The sequence below is a fragment of the Euprymna scolopes genome, chromosome 23, assembly GCF_053919585.1.
Source record: "Euprymna scolopes isolate OS-2025 chromosome 23, ASM5391958v1, whole genome shotgun sequence".
NCBI classification, from domain to species: Eukaryota; Metazoa; Mollusca; class Cephalopoda; order Sepiida; family Sepiolidae; genus Euprymna; species Euprymna scolopes.
In genome coordinates this window covers 105,630,569-105,647,135 of record NC_136504.1, presented here as the reverse complement: position 1 = coordinate 105,647,135, position 16,567 = coordinate 105,630,569, and the positions used below count along the sequence as shown (strand labels likewise).

Below are 16,567 nucleotides of genomic sequence, written 5' to 3'. Positions count from 1 at the left end.
ATATATATGCATATATATGTGTGTATATATGTGTACATATATATATGTATGTATGTGTATATATATGTATATATATATATATGTATATACGTATATACATATATGTATACAGACACACACACATGTATGTATATATATATATATATATATGTATGTATATATATATGCATATATGTGTGTATATATGTGTACATATATATATGTATGTATATATATATGTATATATATATATATATATATGTATGTATATACGTATATACATATATGTATACAGACACACACATGTATGTATATATATATATATATATATATATATATATATATATATATATATATATATATATATATATATATATATATATATAAATAAACATATGTGTGTGTGTGTGTGTATATATGTAGAAATAAGTATAAACAAAAAAAAACCCCCCGGATAGATCAAACAATAAAATTAACTCATTTCCTTGTCATAACATTTCATTCAAGTGAAAACAAACATAAAATATTTTTCTTTCTTCGTTTCACCTTGAAACACTGAAGACATTTTTTTTTAATAGATTTAAAAATAACACTTGTTCAAGCATTGACGATGAAATATTTGGAGAATAACGATAACATACAAAAATATCTCACGATATGAGTTGATTGGATTGGTTTGATCTGCTTTGCTTTTCCCCACTTATTTCCGCACTTTATATTGGACTTTATATAGACACCTCATACATACATATACACATACATATTAAAATTTTGTATCAAACGTAAACACACACACACACACACACATATACATATATATATATACACACACACACACACAGATAGGAATAAGCCAAATAAAAAAAATAAAATAAAACAAACGGAAGCAACAAAACTTAAAAATTACACCCTCCTGCCACATTTAAAAATTAAGATAAAAAAAAAGAAAGAAAAGCCGCCCAAAACCAGTGAATGTATGCAGTTGGAATTTAATATATATATATATATATATATATATATGAATGAATCGCTACATAAATCATATTTATTTTTAAACATGACAAATTGAAAACTAAAAAGATTGGAAAGGTTAGCTAATCAGTTTCGAACCACGCTCAACAGAGCTAAATTGAGGTGAGGATTACGATTAAGAAAAAAAATATATGATGGAATTGAGATTATAGCGAGGAAAAGAAAAAATAGAAATCAAGTGGAAACCATATAAAATTCAAGTAGATTTTCTTGATAAGAAAGTTTCAAAGACTTGCTGCAAATGCTTTCTAGAATCTCCAAATAACAGTGTGAGTGCAGCTTACTAAAAATGGAGAATAAGTCAATATTGAAATTAGAGGCAAAGGAACGGTGCTTAATGATGGACAAGCTATAGGCATTATTCAATACTTCTGATTGCTATTAATTTGCACAGCAAATTTTAATATGTTGTTTGACCCAAATGTCAAATCTTTGCAATGTTCTCCCAATGTAGTGCAAACCACAACTACATTTAAATAATAGAATTATTATAAATGTGAAAGGAGAAGAACAAGCTTTCCAATTGATATCAAAAACAACCCGTCTTTCTTTCCTTCACTATAATCTCCATTGTATCATATTTCTTCTTTCTCATAATCGTAATCCTAACCTCAAATTAGCTCTGACGTACAAAGTTCAAGACCGGTTAGCTAGCCTTTTGTATTTCTTTTTTCTTCATTATATTTAAAAATAAATATGGTCTGTATACAGGCATAATAAAATTTTATATCAAACATATATATATATATATATAATTCCAGGTTAATATTTTTCAGAGGTGAAGCAACCAATGAAGTTTCAACGAGGTTAATGCAAGAGTGCTCAAAACCAAAGTAGGGCAAGATATACTTTTTATTTGTTTTACATAAGCATTTATATGTCGTTACACGTTCATGAGCATGTTTCGGTCAGCCAGTTACAAGTAAGTAGAAACTTTTTCAGGTGATATTGCTTATACAAACGTTCAGTTAATTTTGTATAAGCAATGTTGCCAGAAGAAGTCTCTAGTTACTTCTGACTGACTGACCGAAACATGTTCATGAGCGTGTAGCAACATATTAATGCTTACGTAAAACAAATAAAAAGTATATATATATATATATATATATATATATATATATATATATATATATATATACCCGGTGACCATAACTCCAAACCAATTACCATGCATTATCATTTTTGCTAATTCAGAGTATAACAGAAGCAGCACAAGGCTGATATAGCAATGTTATTTTTTTCCAAGATTGAACCCAGAATTAATTTAATTCTGATATCCCTTCCCTTATAGCATTTTACCATTTTTATTTTTTGTCCGAGCAGAAACGGATTTTCTTCCACCTTTCAGATTTCTACTTGGTTAAATATTTTCTGTTGTTGTTGTTGCTCTGAAATAATTTATGACATTTAGTTTCTTTTCTTCTTTTTTTAATAATAGAAAAAAATATTTTTTTGTTTTTGTTTTGTTTCTCTGGCCTTGGTCAGTGGACAGATTGTGAAGTCGGTAAAACTATACATAATGTTTGTCTTTTTTTCTTTTTTGCTTGTTGTTTGTTTTTTTGTTTTTTTTTTTCTTTATGCATGCTGACCAATTCACACGAGATTTTAAATGTCTTTATATAAAGTAGTTTCATATTTTCTTTGATAAAATAATTAAAAACGGATATATAGTTGGTTTATTTTTATTTTTTTTCGTATAGGTTTTAGATTTTCATATTTTTTTTTTTTTTTAGCTGTTTAAAAGGAATGTGCCCTACGATGGCCCCGCTGGTGTAAATATGGTGGTGGGGGTGGTGGTGGTGGTGATGATTGTTAAAGTGTGAGGGACCATGAGCCTTTTCTTTAAAAAAAAAAAAGAAAAAGAAAAAGAGCTTTCCAGTTTTTACTAGAAAACAAACTGCAAGCAACCAAGTACATAATATCTCTATAGGACACTGCAGAGTTATTTTCCTTGTTTCCTTTAAATATCTTTTTATTATTAAGGCGGCAACATTTGGTATAAACGAAACCTCTGTCGAATGTGGGGTCGCACATCCTCATTCTGTAAAAAAAAAAAAATAAATAAAAAAATAAAATAAAATACATAAATAAAAAAAAATAAAATAAAATCAATAAAATCTAACATGAGCATAGTTTATATTAATGAATTTTACAGTTCTGAATTTTTCAGATGAGGGCTGATTGTTCTTATTACTTGGGTACTTGTACAATTTAATCAAGTCATTAAAAAATGAAAATATTAAAAAAAAAAAATTATTATATTGTACGTATCCATTATGGAATATTCTCAAAAAAAAAAAAAAAAAAAAAAAAATTAATTTAATTTGATTAAGTAGTTTTTTTGTTTTTTTTACAGAGAAAAAACAATTTGCTATGATACGGATTAAAAGCCAGCCATGTTTCAGTTTGTAGGAAGAAAAGCTATGATTTAATATGGGGGGGTGGGGGTGGGTGGTAGTCGGCATGTTAGACCGTGTTATCTCCCTATAGCTACCTTGAGCCTGCTGTCATATAAAAACATGCTTTTCCGCTGTAAAAAAAAAAAAAAAAAAAAAAAAAAAAAAAAAAAAAAACTTAATCAAATTAAGTTAAATTCTTTTTAGAGAACTTCAGTCCAAAACGGATACGTACAATATAACCTTTTTTCCTATATTTTTATTTTTTAATGTCTTGATTAAACTGTACAAGTACCATAACTTGTATTGATTGGACTATTGTTCTCACCTTGAGGGTTATTTGTGCAATGTTTCGGTCGGATCAGCCTTTGACCATCCTCAGGCATGTTAATTGTTGCTTGGAAAAGAAAGGAGAAAACTGGCTCCGTAGATATTTTTGTATTCTTTTGAGTTAGTATCTATTTTATGGTTTTAGTTTCGAATTTGTGAAAAATTTGGTTGATAAAGGGAAGCAACTCTAATAAAGATTCACAAGAAACACTCGTCTAGCTGAAAATACTATCAATAATTCTCCCCACTCTTTATCTGTGCCTAAACCTAAACGTAGATTCCATGAACAAAGTTTCTTTCTTAGAACTGCACGCCTGTGGAATTGTCTTCCATTTTCCTGCTTTCCGGCTGACTACAATATGGTTGTCTTCAAGTCTAACATAAATGAGTTCTTGATGAGCCGTTCCATATAAGTTATCAAATTTACCGAATTTTCATTACTAATGATTACTATATTGTCCAATTTCTACTGTACACTATTTAACCCTTATCCTTGAGTGGCCTATTGGCCTTGATAATGTGGTGATGCCTGTGTAAAAAAAAAAGAAAAAAAAAAAAAAAAAGAATATCTCTCTTTCATCGCCAAAATTTTAAGGATGCACAATGTTTGTTTTCCCGACAATTAGAGGTTTTAAAATGCTGCTAATCTCTAGGCTTGGTCTGCTTCGTAATTTTTTTTTTTTTTTTTTTTTTGCATATGTGCTGCCTCCTTTAGTTGTCTGAGCCCCCACCTTGCATCCATGTCAATTATTTTGATCTCATTCCACAAAGGAAAGTGCGTTCCCTTTTCTTTTTCATATGTGATCATTAGGGCTGTGACAACAGAATATTCTTTTCATTCTTTTAAATCTCAAGTATATATCCGACACAGTAAGACACAGTCAATCAACCAAGAGCCACATCAGTCTATATAAAAACATGAGATATTAACGGATATATACTCAAGAGTCAAAGGTCCTGGATATGACCTTAAACTATATCCGATGGTGAGGCCCCAGCTTGTGGGCTTTGGGGAGTGTGGAGCCACCCTTTAATTGCCATTGCTCCCAGGTCCACTCTGACCTGGAGTGGTAGTACTTGTTAGGGTCCCAACTATGGGTTGAATAGAAACTGAGGGTTTGTATTACTGTACACATAGATTCGAAAAAGTTGTCAAAAAACGTCTCACACCCTCTTTAACACTGTAAGTTTGGGAAAAGGTGTTATAAATAAAAAACTATACAAAATACTATTAAAAACCCGCCGAATATATGCCAACCTATGTCACGGTAACATATATTGAGCGAGTTTTTAACAGTATTTTATCCGGTTTTTTATTTATAACACCTTTTCCCAAACTTACGGTGTTAAAGAGAGAATCAGACGCCATCTTGAATTTTCGAATACATCGGTAAACACTGTATGTTTTTCGAGCTGAATAAATATGTTACATTGAATAAAAACACAAAAAATATATCCAGTTAGGTAGAAAAGTAACTTATCTTGCCTTTGATAACATTTATTTGTTATGTATTTGTTTTTTGACAACTTTTTCGAATCTGTGTGTACAGTAATACAAACCCGAAACTGACTTGAAAACAACAAATATATTCTATTAAAAAATTGTTCTTCAAAATCACTGCATTCGGCATTAAATAACCTGGAAAGGGTTGATATGCCATAAAACAAAAACAACCATGAGCAAAGCTTCTTTCTTAGAAGTGCACGCCTGTGGAACTCTCTTCCGTTTGCCTGTTTCCCACCTGACTACAACTTGGATGTCTCCAAGCCCAACATAAACAAGTTCCTGAAGAATCGTCCCCTTAAGTAAGACACTCTATCAAAACCCCCATTACTAACGATTACTATGATACTATCCCATTGATTACTATACACGCAATAACCCTTATCCCCGAGTGGCTTCCAGGCCTTGATAAGTGGTGACCTCCATATAAAAAAAAAAAAGAAAAAGAAAAACCCAACCAACCATCAAGAGTCAAAACAAAAGAATATGCTGTTGTCACAGCCCTAGTGATCAGATAGTACCAATAGTCCTCATCTAAAAAATTCAGAACTTTAACGAGAATAGTTGTTCAAATAATACAAATACTTGTGCAGAATTTGAACAAGATGTAACTAACCATCTGCTTGGCTTTGCTCGGAGCTTGATGTCATGCATTCGGGTTGAACTGTAATCTGACGTAAGATGCTGATAAATGCAGACGATCTTTGAGGAAAATACAGGGGGGAAAAAAAAAAAAAAAAAAAATCAACGAAACCGGTCAAGAGCTTCTCGACAATTATCTTTTCAAGTTTATGTGAAGACAGAAACTTGAAAATGATCCTTGTTTCCACCTTAAACCATATATAAAACTGAGTTGACGGCATGTTCTGAGGAAAGCTGAGTGGCCAGTTAGTTACATTTGATTCAAATTCTGCACAAGTACCCAAATTATTAATCGGAGCTTGTCCAGACCCCCCCCCCCCCAATAAAAAAAAAAAGAAAAGTCTGTATGATGTTCCAAAAATTATGTAAATTGATCAAGTAGTTTTATTTTTAAACTAACCTCGGTGCCCGGTATTGCCCAGGTGTTTGGAGATGTGTGTTGAGCAGAAAAAAAAGTAGTAGTTGGCAGGCAGGCTTGAACCCGTACCATGAAGGGGAAAAGAACGTGAGAAGCAAAAAAAAAAAAAAAAAAAAAAAAAAAAAGACATGTGACGTCTTTGCCAAACCAGAAGTGGTGAAGGTTTAAATTAAGGCTAGTCAATCAATAAGAGAGGATAACTTTCGAAAATATTGGCGAAAAAAGCAACCCCCTCCCTGTTGAAGGTGAAGGAATTAATGTTTTTAGCCAATTTTTCGATATTTGTTGTCCAAAGGGTTGAGCTTCAAAATGATACTGATCTCATGAAAATCTGTTGCTTCTGTCGAAAGTTTTAGGCAGACATATAAATATACATACATACATACGTTTAAACAGACAGGTGAGATTTATATAATAGATAAGAAAATCAAATTTTATTTTTATAACTGAGGAGCGACTGTCTCATAGTGCCAATTTGAAAATATGCTAAAAGAACAAAGAGAAAGAATTGAAATAATTTAAACTCGCAAGATTTCAAAAAAACATTCTTAACAGAGGGAGAGAGCGCATTGGTAAAAATCAAATTCACTCAAAAATTATTTTCTTTATATAAATACAGCTACTTGATCAATAAACGTGATTTTTAGAATATGATATTTTCTTTCCATCAGGGGCACATACATTATAGAATTTTTTTTTTTTTAATATGAGAAAATTCTGGACAGGAACTGAAAAAAATTATTAAAAAAGAATAAATCACAGTTTTTATACCCATTATAAAAATGGGATTAGATTTTTAAAAGGGAACTTAATAATGTCATGCAGGTTTTAAATTTTTGTTTCCGAACAGTTTTTTTTTTTTGTATATCACCCATCACCTGACTTTAGTCTGAGTTAAGAAAATTTTACTGAGAAACTGTTTAGGAGCAAAGTGAAATATCTGCTTTGAGGGAATTTATGTAAACTTTTGTCTTAATCTAGACTGCTCTCTTTAGGAGGAGGTGATTTACCCACTTTAATCATTTGGACCATGACACAATTTAGCAATAATTAGTGAAAAATACAATAGGCACTTAGCAAAATAATTTGATAACGTATTATTAGAAGGCCAAAATATTTGCTGTGTCATCTTTTTAGCTATGTTGCTATGGCTGATATATCGTCTGTGTAGAGTTGAAAGGATTAAAAAAAAAAAAAAAAAAAAATCTTTTCAGATTTTGCTGTTCTCGTGAGAATGCAGGTCAATGGGTCCTCTACACTCCTTTCACATATTTCATTTATTAAAGGAGTCACCACTTATCAAGGCTGAGGGGCCACTCGAGGATAAGGGTTAATGAGTGTACGGGAGTCATTGGAACAATAGCGTAGTAATCATTAGTAGTGAAAATTTGGTAAAATTTCCTTTTCTAGACGCAAGTGCTAATCTTATCTTTATTTCATTGTTTTATTAATTGTGTATTAGGTTTTCTCGTCCAAAAGTGTGCCGATTCTACCTGGCAAGTTCATTTTAAATAGAGCATAAATAGATTCTGAAAATGCTGTTCTCTTACACCTCCCCCTCCTTCCACACGTTACTACTTATAAAAGAACATGCTTGTCCAAGTAGCGAGCTATATCACATGATGACCATTTTCTTTTCAAAAAGGAAACGCTAAAGTTTATTTCAAGCAAAATCAATTCTTATTTGGAGTCACGAAGGACGTATTTTAGCAGATAAGTTGTGAATTTGTAAATTCTTTTTTTTCTTTTCTAGATGCAAGTGCTAATATTATATTTATTTCAGTTTTTAATCTTTATCTTTATTTCACTGTTTTATTAATTGTGTGTGTAATAGGTTTTCTTGTGGAAAAATGTGCTGATTCTATTTGACAAGTTCATTTTGAATATATATTATTGTTCTGTTTTTTTTATAATAGATTTTTCTCGTCTATAAATGTTGTTTATTATATTTTCCAAGTTGATAGCATAAATAGATTAGGCGATTGGATTCATTTTCAGTCAGTGAGAGGGGAATCTTTCACAACACCTTCCCTTAAACACGCCAAATGGACTTAAGTACAATTTGATTGCGGAGACTGACTCGTAACGTCTCTTCTGTGGGAAAGAGGTTGCAGGGAAAAGAAAAGGGCACCCCCTACTAGGTTACAAAGTCTATTTTGAACTCTGTTAAGACAAGACAGGATGCTTCTAGCAGCTCCTGCCCAAATGTGGCAACAGCACTCCATCCTAGGACTACTTATACAGATAGAGAATTACATCGGCAGTGAGATATCTACTGGAGTGGTAGAATGATCCCACCATTTTTCCAGCAACATTGGCAACAGATTTGATGTACGTGTTCCATTTCAGATCAGGAGTAAAGGTAAGATAAAGAAAGTCAAAACAGAAGTAATGTTTGGAACGTGGTGAACGTGTTGGAAACAGCCGAGCCAACCGCCACAGGGGTGAATGCAGTAATGATGATCATAATTAGTAATCTCTACACAGGGTTCGTATAAATTTCCAATATCCATTTTAAAGTACTGCTCAGCCATGTAATGATGTACATGTTGAATAGTTGGGTTTTATATTTTATCTGTGTACGTGTAAATGCATGCATGTATATACGTCGTATCATTTAGTTGATCCTCGTTGTGTGTATATTTTAACATTTATGCAACAGTTCTAACCGGAAACGATTGACGTGGACGTATCGAAACAGTTGTAGACAAACAGTTCTTTTTAGCAGATGCAAATAACACAGCACATACCTGGATTATTTACGAACATTTATTTTCATGATTTCAACTGATATCTTCAAACTGCAATGTCTTTACATCTTGGCTGCTGGAGATAACGCCGCTCCCCACGTCATGGAGAGACCAACTCCTCCTTTTGAGTAATCCGTTCTCTTTGATGTCCAGCTAACGACTGACTAGAATCTCCCCAAATCTATATCTCATTACGTGTCTCAGACCAACAGCTGATGTAACCTCAATCTAGTTATTTGTTTATTCAAACCAAAAATAATGTTTACATCTATTTTCTAGTTTCACATTCCTTTGTAGCGATATTATTATTATTTCTAGTCAATCGCTTTTTACCAATCTAATTGTTTATTTTTCCAATCATAATCATCGGTTCAGCGCCACACACTCGCTCTAATGAATGGATGAATGAATGAATGAATGAATGAATCAATCAATCAATCAATTATCATTATTATTATTATTATTATTTCTAGTCAATCACTTTTTTTAATTGTTTTTTTTTTTTCTAATCATAATAATTGATACAGTGACCTGCCGTCACTCGAATCAATAATAATAATGTTTTGACCCTTGGCCCTGCTTGCCACAGTTAACAGATACTACGCTATGATCACAGCGCAAAGGGTCACAACATTACAGTAAACGCAATCTCAACTAGTAGACCCTTATGTTCCAAGCGACAAGATACCTTGTTTGAAGGGAAAAAGAGTGAAAAAAAAAAAAAATATTGTTTCAACTTACAATTGCCACTAGACTTTCTAGAAAAGGCAAAAGTTTCCAAAGCTCTTGATCCGTTCGTTCCATGAACCAACTTTCAATAGGAATGCCATTGTCAAGCTAAAAAGAAATAAAGAAAAAAAGAAAAAGAAAGAAAGATTTAAATTTCTTTAAAAATTAACATTGCTATTTATATGATCAAGGAGACCTGATGTTGCCCAGGATTAAATGAATGTTCCACAATTCCAATACTTCTATTGTCATCAAAACCAGTGAAATCATCTATTTTTCAATTAAATCAATTGTTTACTTACTCTACTTGGGGACCCACTGCAGTGCATCATGAGGAAGCTTCGCATGTCTCCTCACAGTGACTTAGTTTACATTGCACTGTTGAGAATCTAGTGTTCATTTTATAAAATTATTTTTATATATAAGCTTGAATTAAAGTTTAAAATACAAATCAAGTATCATGGTTCAATTGTGCTCTTAACAGAAACATTTATTTCGAACGTACCCTATCATATCAAAGAACCTACTGCTGATTTTATATGCAGGGCCTTTCTGCTTGTACAGTAATAAAACTTCTTATATACACTTGTGACGTTAGGCTGTATAAGACGTTAACATTAGTCAAAATCGCCTGTTCCTTCTTTGATTGGACTTTTTTCAATTATCGATACTTATCGAAGACATTCGTATACAAAACCTATCTAAGAACACTGCCAGGCACATAAAGTACAGAGTGTTCCAAAAGTCTTGGGCACATTTCAAGTCCTCATATCTGCTGGAGTAAGAAAGAGTCAGATGACTTCATTTTCCAACAGGATGGGGCGCCACCAATCTGAAACCTCAAGGTTAAACACAACACTGCCAGACAGATGAATTGGTCGATCTGGGCAAAATGATCACGATCTCATGCTCTGGCCTACCAGATCTCCAGATTTCACAACCGTTTTTTTTTTTTTTTTTTTTTTTTGTGGGGATTTGTGAAAAGACTGTTCTATGCATCTCCCATTCTAGGAAATGTGGATGAGCTGAAGGCCAGAATAACAGAAGCTGTTGCAATTACTGACAATGCAATGTTAGGACACGTTAGGCAAGAATTGGACTATTGGCTTGATGTGTCATGTGATCAATCGCGCTCACATTGAACATCTTTGAACATTCCATGAAAAACTTGAGCTTACAAGCTTTCTGAACATATCGAATAAGTTTTTATATCCTTATAGTTGTCAAAATGTGCTCCCATGACTTTCGAAAGTTTAGCAAAAAAAGTGAAGAGCAATTAAAACGAATAAGTTTATACATTTATTTTTTACGTGGGGGAAAAAGAAAAAAGAAAATGTTAATCAATTGTGCATATATTACTAATATCTTAGACGAAGGGATTTATTTCTGGAAAATTTAAAGCCAAACGAAAAAAAAAAAAAAAAAAAAAATCACTGATCTTTCGTAACATTTCTAACGGCTTTGCTGCTAAATTTTCAAAACACAAATTTAAAAGAACTATTTTTTTTTTTTTCTACTAAATTTAATAGCTACACAAATGCACCAACGTTACCCTTTTATTCAAATTCGATAGACAACTTACTTGATAGCCAAAAGCCTGTGGTGAGTTATCAATAATAATCGTTTTCGACAAATCACGTCCCAAAATTGTAAGATCTTTAATATAGTTGCCGTTCACACAAACGCAATGTTCTCTGAACAGTCTGTGTCTGTAAAAACAAATAAAATAAATTAAAGCAATTCATAAAAAAAAAACTATTATAATAATATGAATTCAGTATATATTTAGACGCCCAGCCTTCCTTGAATCTCTTATGCCACTCAAAAACTGATGCTTGACTTATGCAAGATGGTCCAAAGGCAACCTAAAGCATTCCATGCGTTTCTGTGGCATTTTTTTTCCAAGTTTTGAAACACAATTTTATTGCATATCGTTCTTCTGATGGATGGAACCGAAACTTTCCATCAGAAATGGCATTTATAAGTTTCAGAAGTTTGACAACTAAATATTTTTGTTTACTAGCCAAATAGAAAAGTTACTACCCAAACTGTTAAAATGTTTTTGCTAAATATGTAGGGTATGACTCCCAGAATTTGAACGATCTTATTTATGTTAGGACACAATCAGAAGACTCCAACATCATTATAAAAATTCCAGTCAGTTTGCTATCAGTCTCCATCTGGATACAACTGAACCACTGCTGATTGTAACTGACATGATTTTTGGAATATGACATCTTTGTTCCGTTACAAGTACCTACATCATAAAGAATTATCTGGATTTATTTTTTAAATAAGTATAATTCTAAATATGCACTAAATTTTATGTTGAGACTTGAACGTATAAACATCCGAATTTCGTCAGATGTTTTTTTAAAATAGCTTTCGAAAAAAAACAAAAAAAAAAAAACAACAACAAAAAAAAAAAAACAAGAGTATATTGTTTTATTAAGCCCCTTACTGTTTTACCGCTAGAATTTGTTTTTATGCAATAAATTTTTTAATCATGAAACTCACACGTGATGGAAGTTAGCGTGCAAATGACGCATGAACATAAACAAATTCCTCATGTACTTTGAAGACCAGTTAGGCTGACAAGCGGCTTGAAAGTACAATTTGGAGGTAAAGGGTTAATTTTTTGCTGTGTTTGTCGACGGTGAAAAACCTATTTTTCCAAGTTTGTTCATTTATTACCAAATAATAATTTTACGGTCTGTCCATTCATTTTTATATTGAGGTATTTTCTTATTTGATTCTCCCAAATTTCGTTTTTAAGAAAAAACTGTTTACCTTTATTTGTGACTTTGTTTTTATTTATCTGTTTTGCTAGTGTGACGAAAGTAATGCAAAACTCATCATGTCTTTCACCATTTTTTTTTTTCAAACTGTAATTCTTCCGAGTGGAAGGTCACAGAATGGCACAAAATGGCACAGAGTGGCTGCAATGATTGCCTACTAGATTACGAAGTCTGTTTTGAACTTTTTCACGGCAGGATTGCATGCTCTGAGCAGCTCCTACCCAGATGTAGCAACAGTATTCAATCCTATATATCTCAAACAGTAGATGTGCGTGTGTGTGTGTGTGTGTGTGAGAGAGAAAATATTTAACCAATAAATTTTAAAATTTTAATTTAATTTTAACCGCCAGAATTTTTTTTATGCAATAAATAAGATTTTTAATCATGAAACTCACACGTAACAGAAGTTAGCATGTAACGGATGCACAGACATAAACAAACTCATTTACTTGTTGAACCATGCATACACCTGTACTTTGAAGACAAGTTGGTCAGACAGGGGGGGGGACGTCCAGTAGCAATCAGCTTTGATCAATGTGGGGGTCAAACTCCTTATATCAGACAATTGCTATTCAATCTGGATAATTCCTTTTTTATAGGGAGCTGGTCCCCCCCACCTCCCAACATCTTGGGGAAACAACCAGCCAAAGTTGGGTAAACAAAAGCTGCCCCGCAGCAAAAGTTAAGTCCGGGACTTCTATTTGACCTCATTAATGAGGTCAAAAACATTCAAACGTGTTTCAGTTGCTCTTTGTTGGCCAAGCGGGTAACGTGTCAGGTTTTTTGCACACTTTTTTTTTCCACCTTCGCCTCAAAGCTTCGGGTTCGATCCTACTTACCAAAACTGCTTTTTTTTTTTAAGCCCCCCCCCCCAAACACCTGGTCAACGATTTTTTTAAAAGTTTTAACATTGTTTTATATATATATATATATATATATATAATATTTAAACACACACACACACACACATATATATATATATATATATATATATATGTGTGTATAAATATAATATTTAAACAGAGTTCTTACTTCGCTTATTCTTTTGTTTTGACCCCCCCCCTTCCCCTACACATACATCTCTAAACACCCGGACAACGCCGGTTACCCCCCCCCCCAGTCTATATATATATATATATATATATATATATATATATATATATATATAAAAGCGAAAATGTATGTATGTATGTTTGTGTGTCTGCTAAAAACTTTTGACAGACAGAACAAAAATCCACAAACTCGGTATCATATTCAAGCTCCATCCTTTGCCCGAAAATTAATTTTTTCACCCCGAAATCGACAATTTTCTACAGAGGGGGGTCAACAAAAACCAGTTCTACACATGCGTCAGAAGACGTCATGACCTCATTTAGTTTAAATAGTTGAAGAAATGACTAAATTTCATGTACGTCGTGTTTGCTCAGTTGGTTAGCACGTTGGGTCATTATCTAAATGTTTTGGGTTCAAATCGTGGTGTGAGATGTCTTTCTTTTTTTTTCTTCCATTTTTTAAATTTAAATATTGAACCAGTGTTATTTAAGCCATTTTTCACGTAACGTTTGTTTTTCTGTTTTTTTTTGTTTTTTTTACTTCGCTTGTTTTGACTCTCGAGTATATATCTGACACAGACACAATTACTCAACCGATAATCACATCACTCTATATAAAAGCATATAAGATATCAATGGATATATACCTAAGAATGAAAACAAGGAAAAGAATATGCTGTTGTAATACCCTAGTAATAAGTCAAAACTAAACAGATAAACGGTTGTACAGCATTTATCAAGTTCTGTCTGTGTTTGTTTACAATATCACGTCAGTTGATATTTGGGCTTGACGCTGAATGCCCTAGAAAAGTTACTTCTGATTAATGTTTACCAGTTTTAAAATATTCTGTTATTCTGAAAAAAAATGGTACTTATGTACTTTTGGTACCGTGCTGAAATAACGCTATTGTTTCAAAAGTCATTCTTAACATGATAATATATCATTCTCTACAGTGTTGTAGTGAATAACAGTTGCAGCTCCTTCAGCCTCTCCCAGTAATTCATTTGGTCTACTCGACATATTTTGCTGGTGAATGTTCCCTTTGTGTTATAAAAAAAAAAAAAAGAAAAGAAAAAAGAGTGCCATACCTAATAAGTTTTTTTTGCGGGTCCAGTAAATTCATGAGCTTGTCAGCATACACTTTCTTGGATGCCGTGAAGAGGATTACTTCAAAGACTTGAGATACTCTCTCTAAGAATTCCCGAAAGAAAGGTCTTGTTCGCACAAAAACCTAAAAGATAAAATTAGAAAAAAAAAAATTTTTTTATTTCAGGCATTAAACAAATTTAATTTGAAAAATAGTTTTACTTTCAAAAAAAAATGTATAGGGTCTGCCATATGTAATTATATCTGCTGCAACAACAGCTTTTCACCATTATTACAACCACAGGAGAGTGTAGAGGATTTGTACTTTCAGTAAAATGTTGTATTTATTTGAGACTAGCATTTCAGCCCGGCGTTGCCCGGGTGTTTGAAGGTGTATATTGAGCTTAAAAAAAAAAAAAAAGCGGTCAATTTTTTTTAACTTTGACCCCTATCATAACCCCTTAACATTTATTGTTTTGGGCTCAAATCAAGTTATTAAGTTAGATCCATGTCCAAGGCACCTATATCTAAAATTTCAAGTGTGTATACCCAAAATTGTCAGAGGAGTTTGATAGAGTTCTCAAAGGCCAAATCGTTGAACTTTGACCCCCTTAACAGCCAAATTTCTGTCCGAAAACCGATTACAAAGATTTTCCCAAATCTCAGTACCCTGTACATCAAATTTTGAGTCTGTAGACTGAAAATTGATAGTTATTGCATAGGGAAATGTACACACACAGACATGTTCACTTTTATATATAGATTATCTGAATAACAACTTACTTCATAACTTACTTGATTGATGCATTAGTTGGTATGGACATTATAGTGACATTTTTTTCTTTTTACATAGGAGGAGTTACCATTTATCAAGACCTGTAGGCCACTCAAGGATAAGGATTAATGGGCGTACAGTAGTCAATGGGAAAATGTCGTAGTAATCGTTAGTAATAGAAATTTGGCAAATTGGATTATTTAGGGGATCGCTCATCAAGAACTTGTTTATGATGGACTTGAAGACGTCCATATTGTAATCAGCTGAAAAGCAGAAAAATGGGACAGAGTTCCACAGGCGTGCAGTTCTAAGAAAGAAGCTTTGTTCATGGAATCTACGTTTAGGTTTTGGCACAGATAAAGAGTGGGGGAAATTATTGATTATTATCTCCCTTTTTCATGCTCTTTAATCCAGGGAGAAATCCCATCAACTTAATAAAGGATAAATAAAACATATATAGATTTACAAGGCATTTAAAATTGTCATAGTCTCGAAAATTCAGTATGTTGTTATGAAATTATGTTTTTCAGTTATTTACACCGTTTAAATTTGTTTGGAGTCTTTTAAAAGCTATTTTAAAAGTTAGACCAAAATTTTCCGGCTGAGGTGGGGGTCCCTTGCCCCACCACAGTAGGAAACCCTGAATTAGGAGCAGATTTGCTGGTCTGCAAGCTCTCACTTAACATTCTTTTGAAGTATGTTTTCAGCAAAGCTTTCTGTGGGTTTGTTCTACAACTCAAGATCATACTGGTCTTTTGCAAATCTTGCAATTTTCTTACTTAAACCAAAAAATACCAAATTTTGGGGTTTAAATACACCAGAATAATGGTAGCGCCAAGAGATATTTTTTGATTTTATAAAAGTTTCATCCTATGTTATTTAAAAAAATCGTAAAAGGTTGTTTCAGGAAAAGCACCACAGTTATCCGTTTTATTGCTTTGCTTTGGAGGGCCGAACGACCTCTTAAAAAATGCTGCAGTGGCACATGAATTGGTCAAAAAGAGGTCTTTCGTTTAATTTGGTGCCTTTCCAACTATGATTTTTGGATTCCTCATCCTTGAAAACATATTTGAGT

At 32.7% G+C, this 16,567-nt stretch overlaps 1 protein-coding gene across 6 annotated transcripts in view; it reads right to left on the bottom strand.

Annotated features, from left to right (window-relative positions):
- Positions 1-2,677: 2,677 nt before the first annotated feature.
- The window catches only part of LOC145246116 (CTD small phosphatase-like protein 3), a 203,397-nt gene continuing 189,507 nt past the window's right edge, over positions 2,678-16,567 (bottom strand). For all 6 annotated transcript variants that reach the window (XM_080107950.1, XM_080107952.1, XM_080107951.1 and 3 more), the window contains 4 exons: positions 14,720-14,862; positions 11,363-11,489; positions 9,793-9,888; positions 2,678-3,052 (listed from right to left, as the gene is read on the bottom strand). In XM_080107950.1, the coding sequence (XP_079964076.1) occupies positions 2,990-3,052; positions 9,793-9,888; positions 11,363-11,489; positions 14,720-14,862 (429 nt within the window). In that variant the 3' untranslated portion in view covers positions 2,678-2,989. The remainder of the gene's footprint in view (positions 3,053-9,792; positions 9,889-11,362; positions 11,490-14,719; positions 14,863-16,567) is intronic.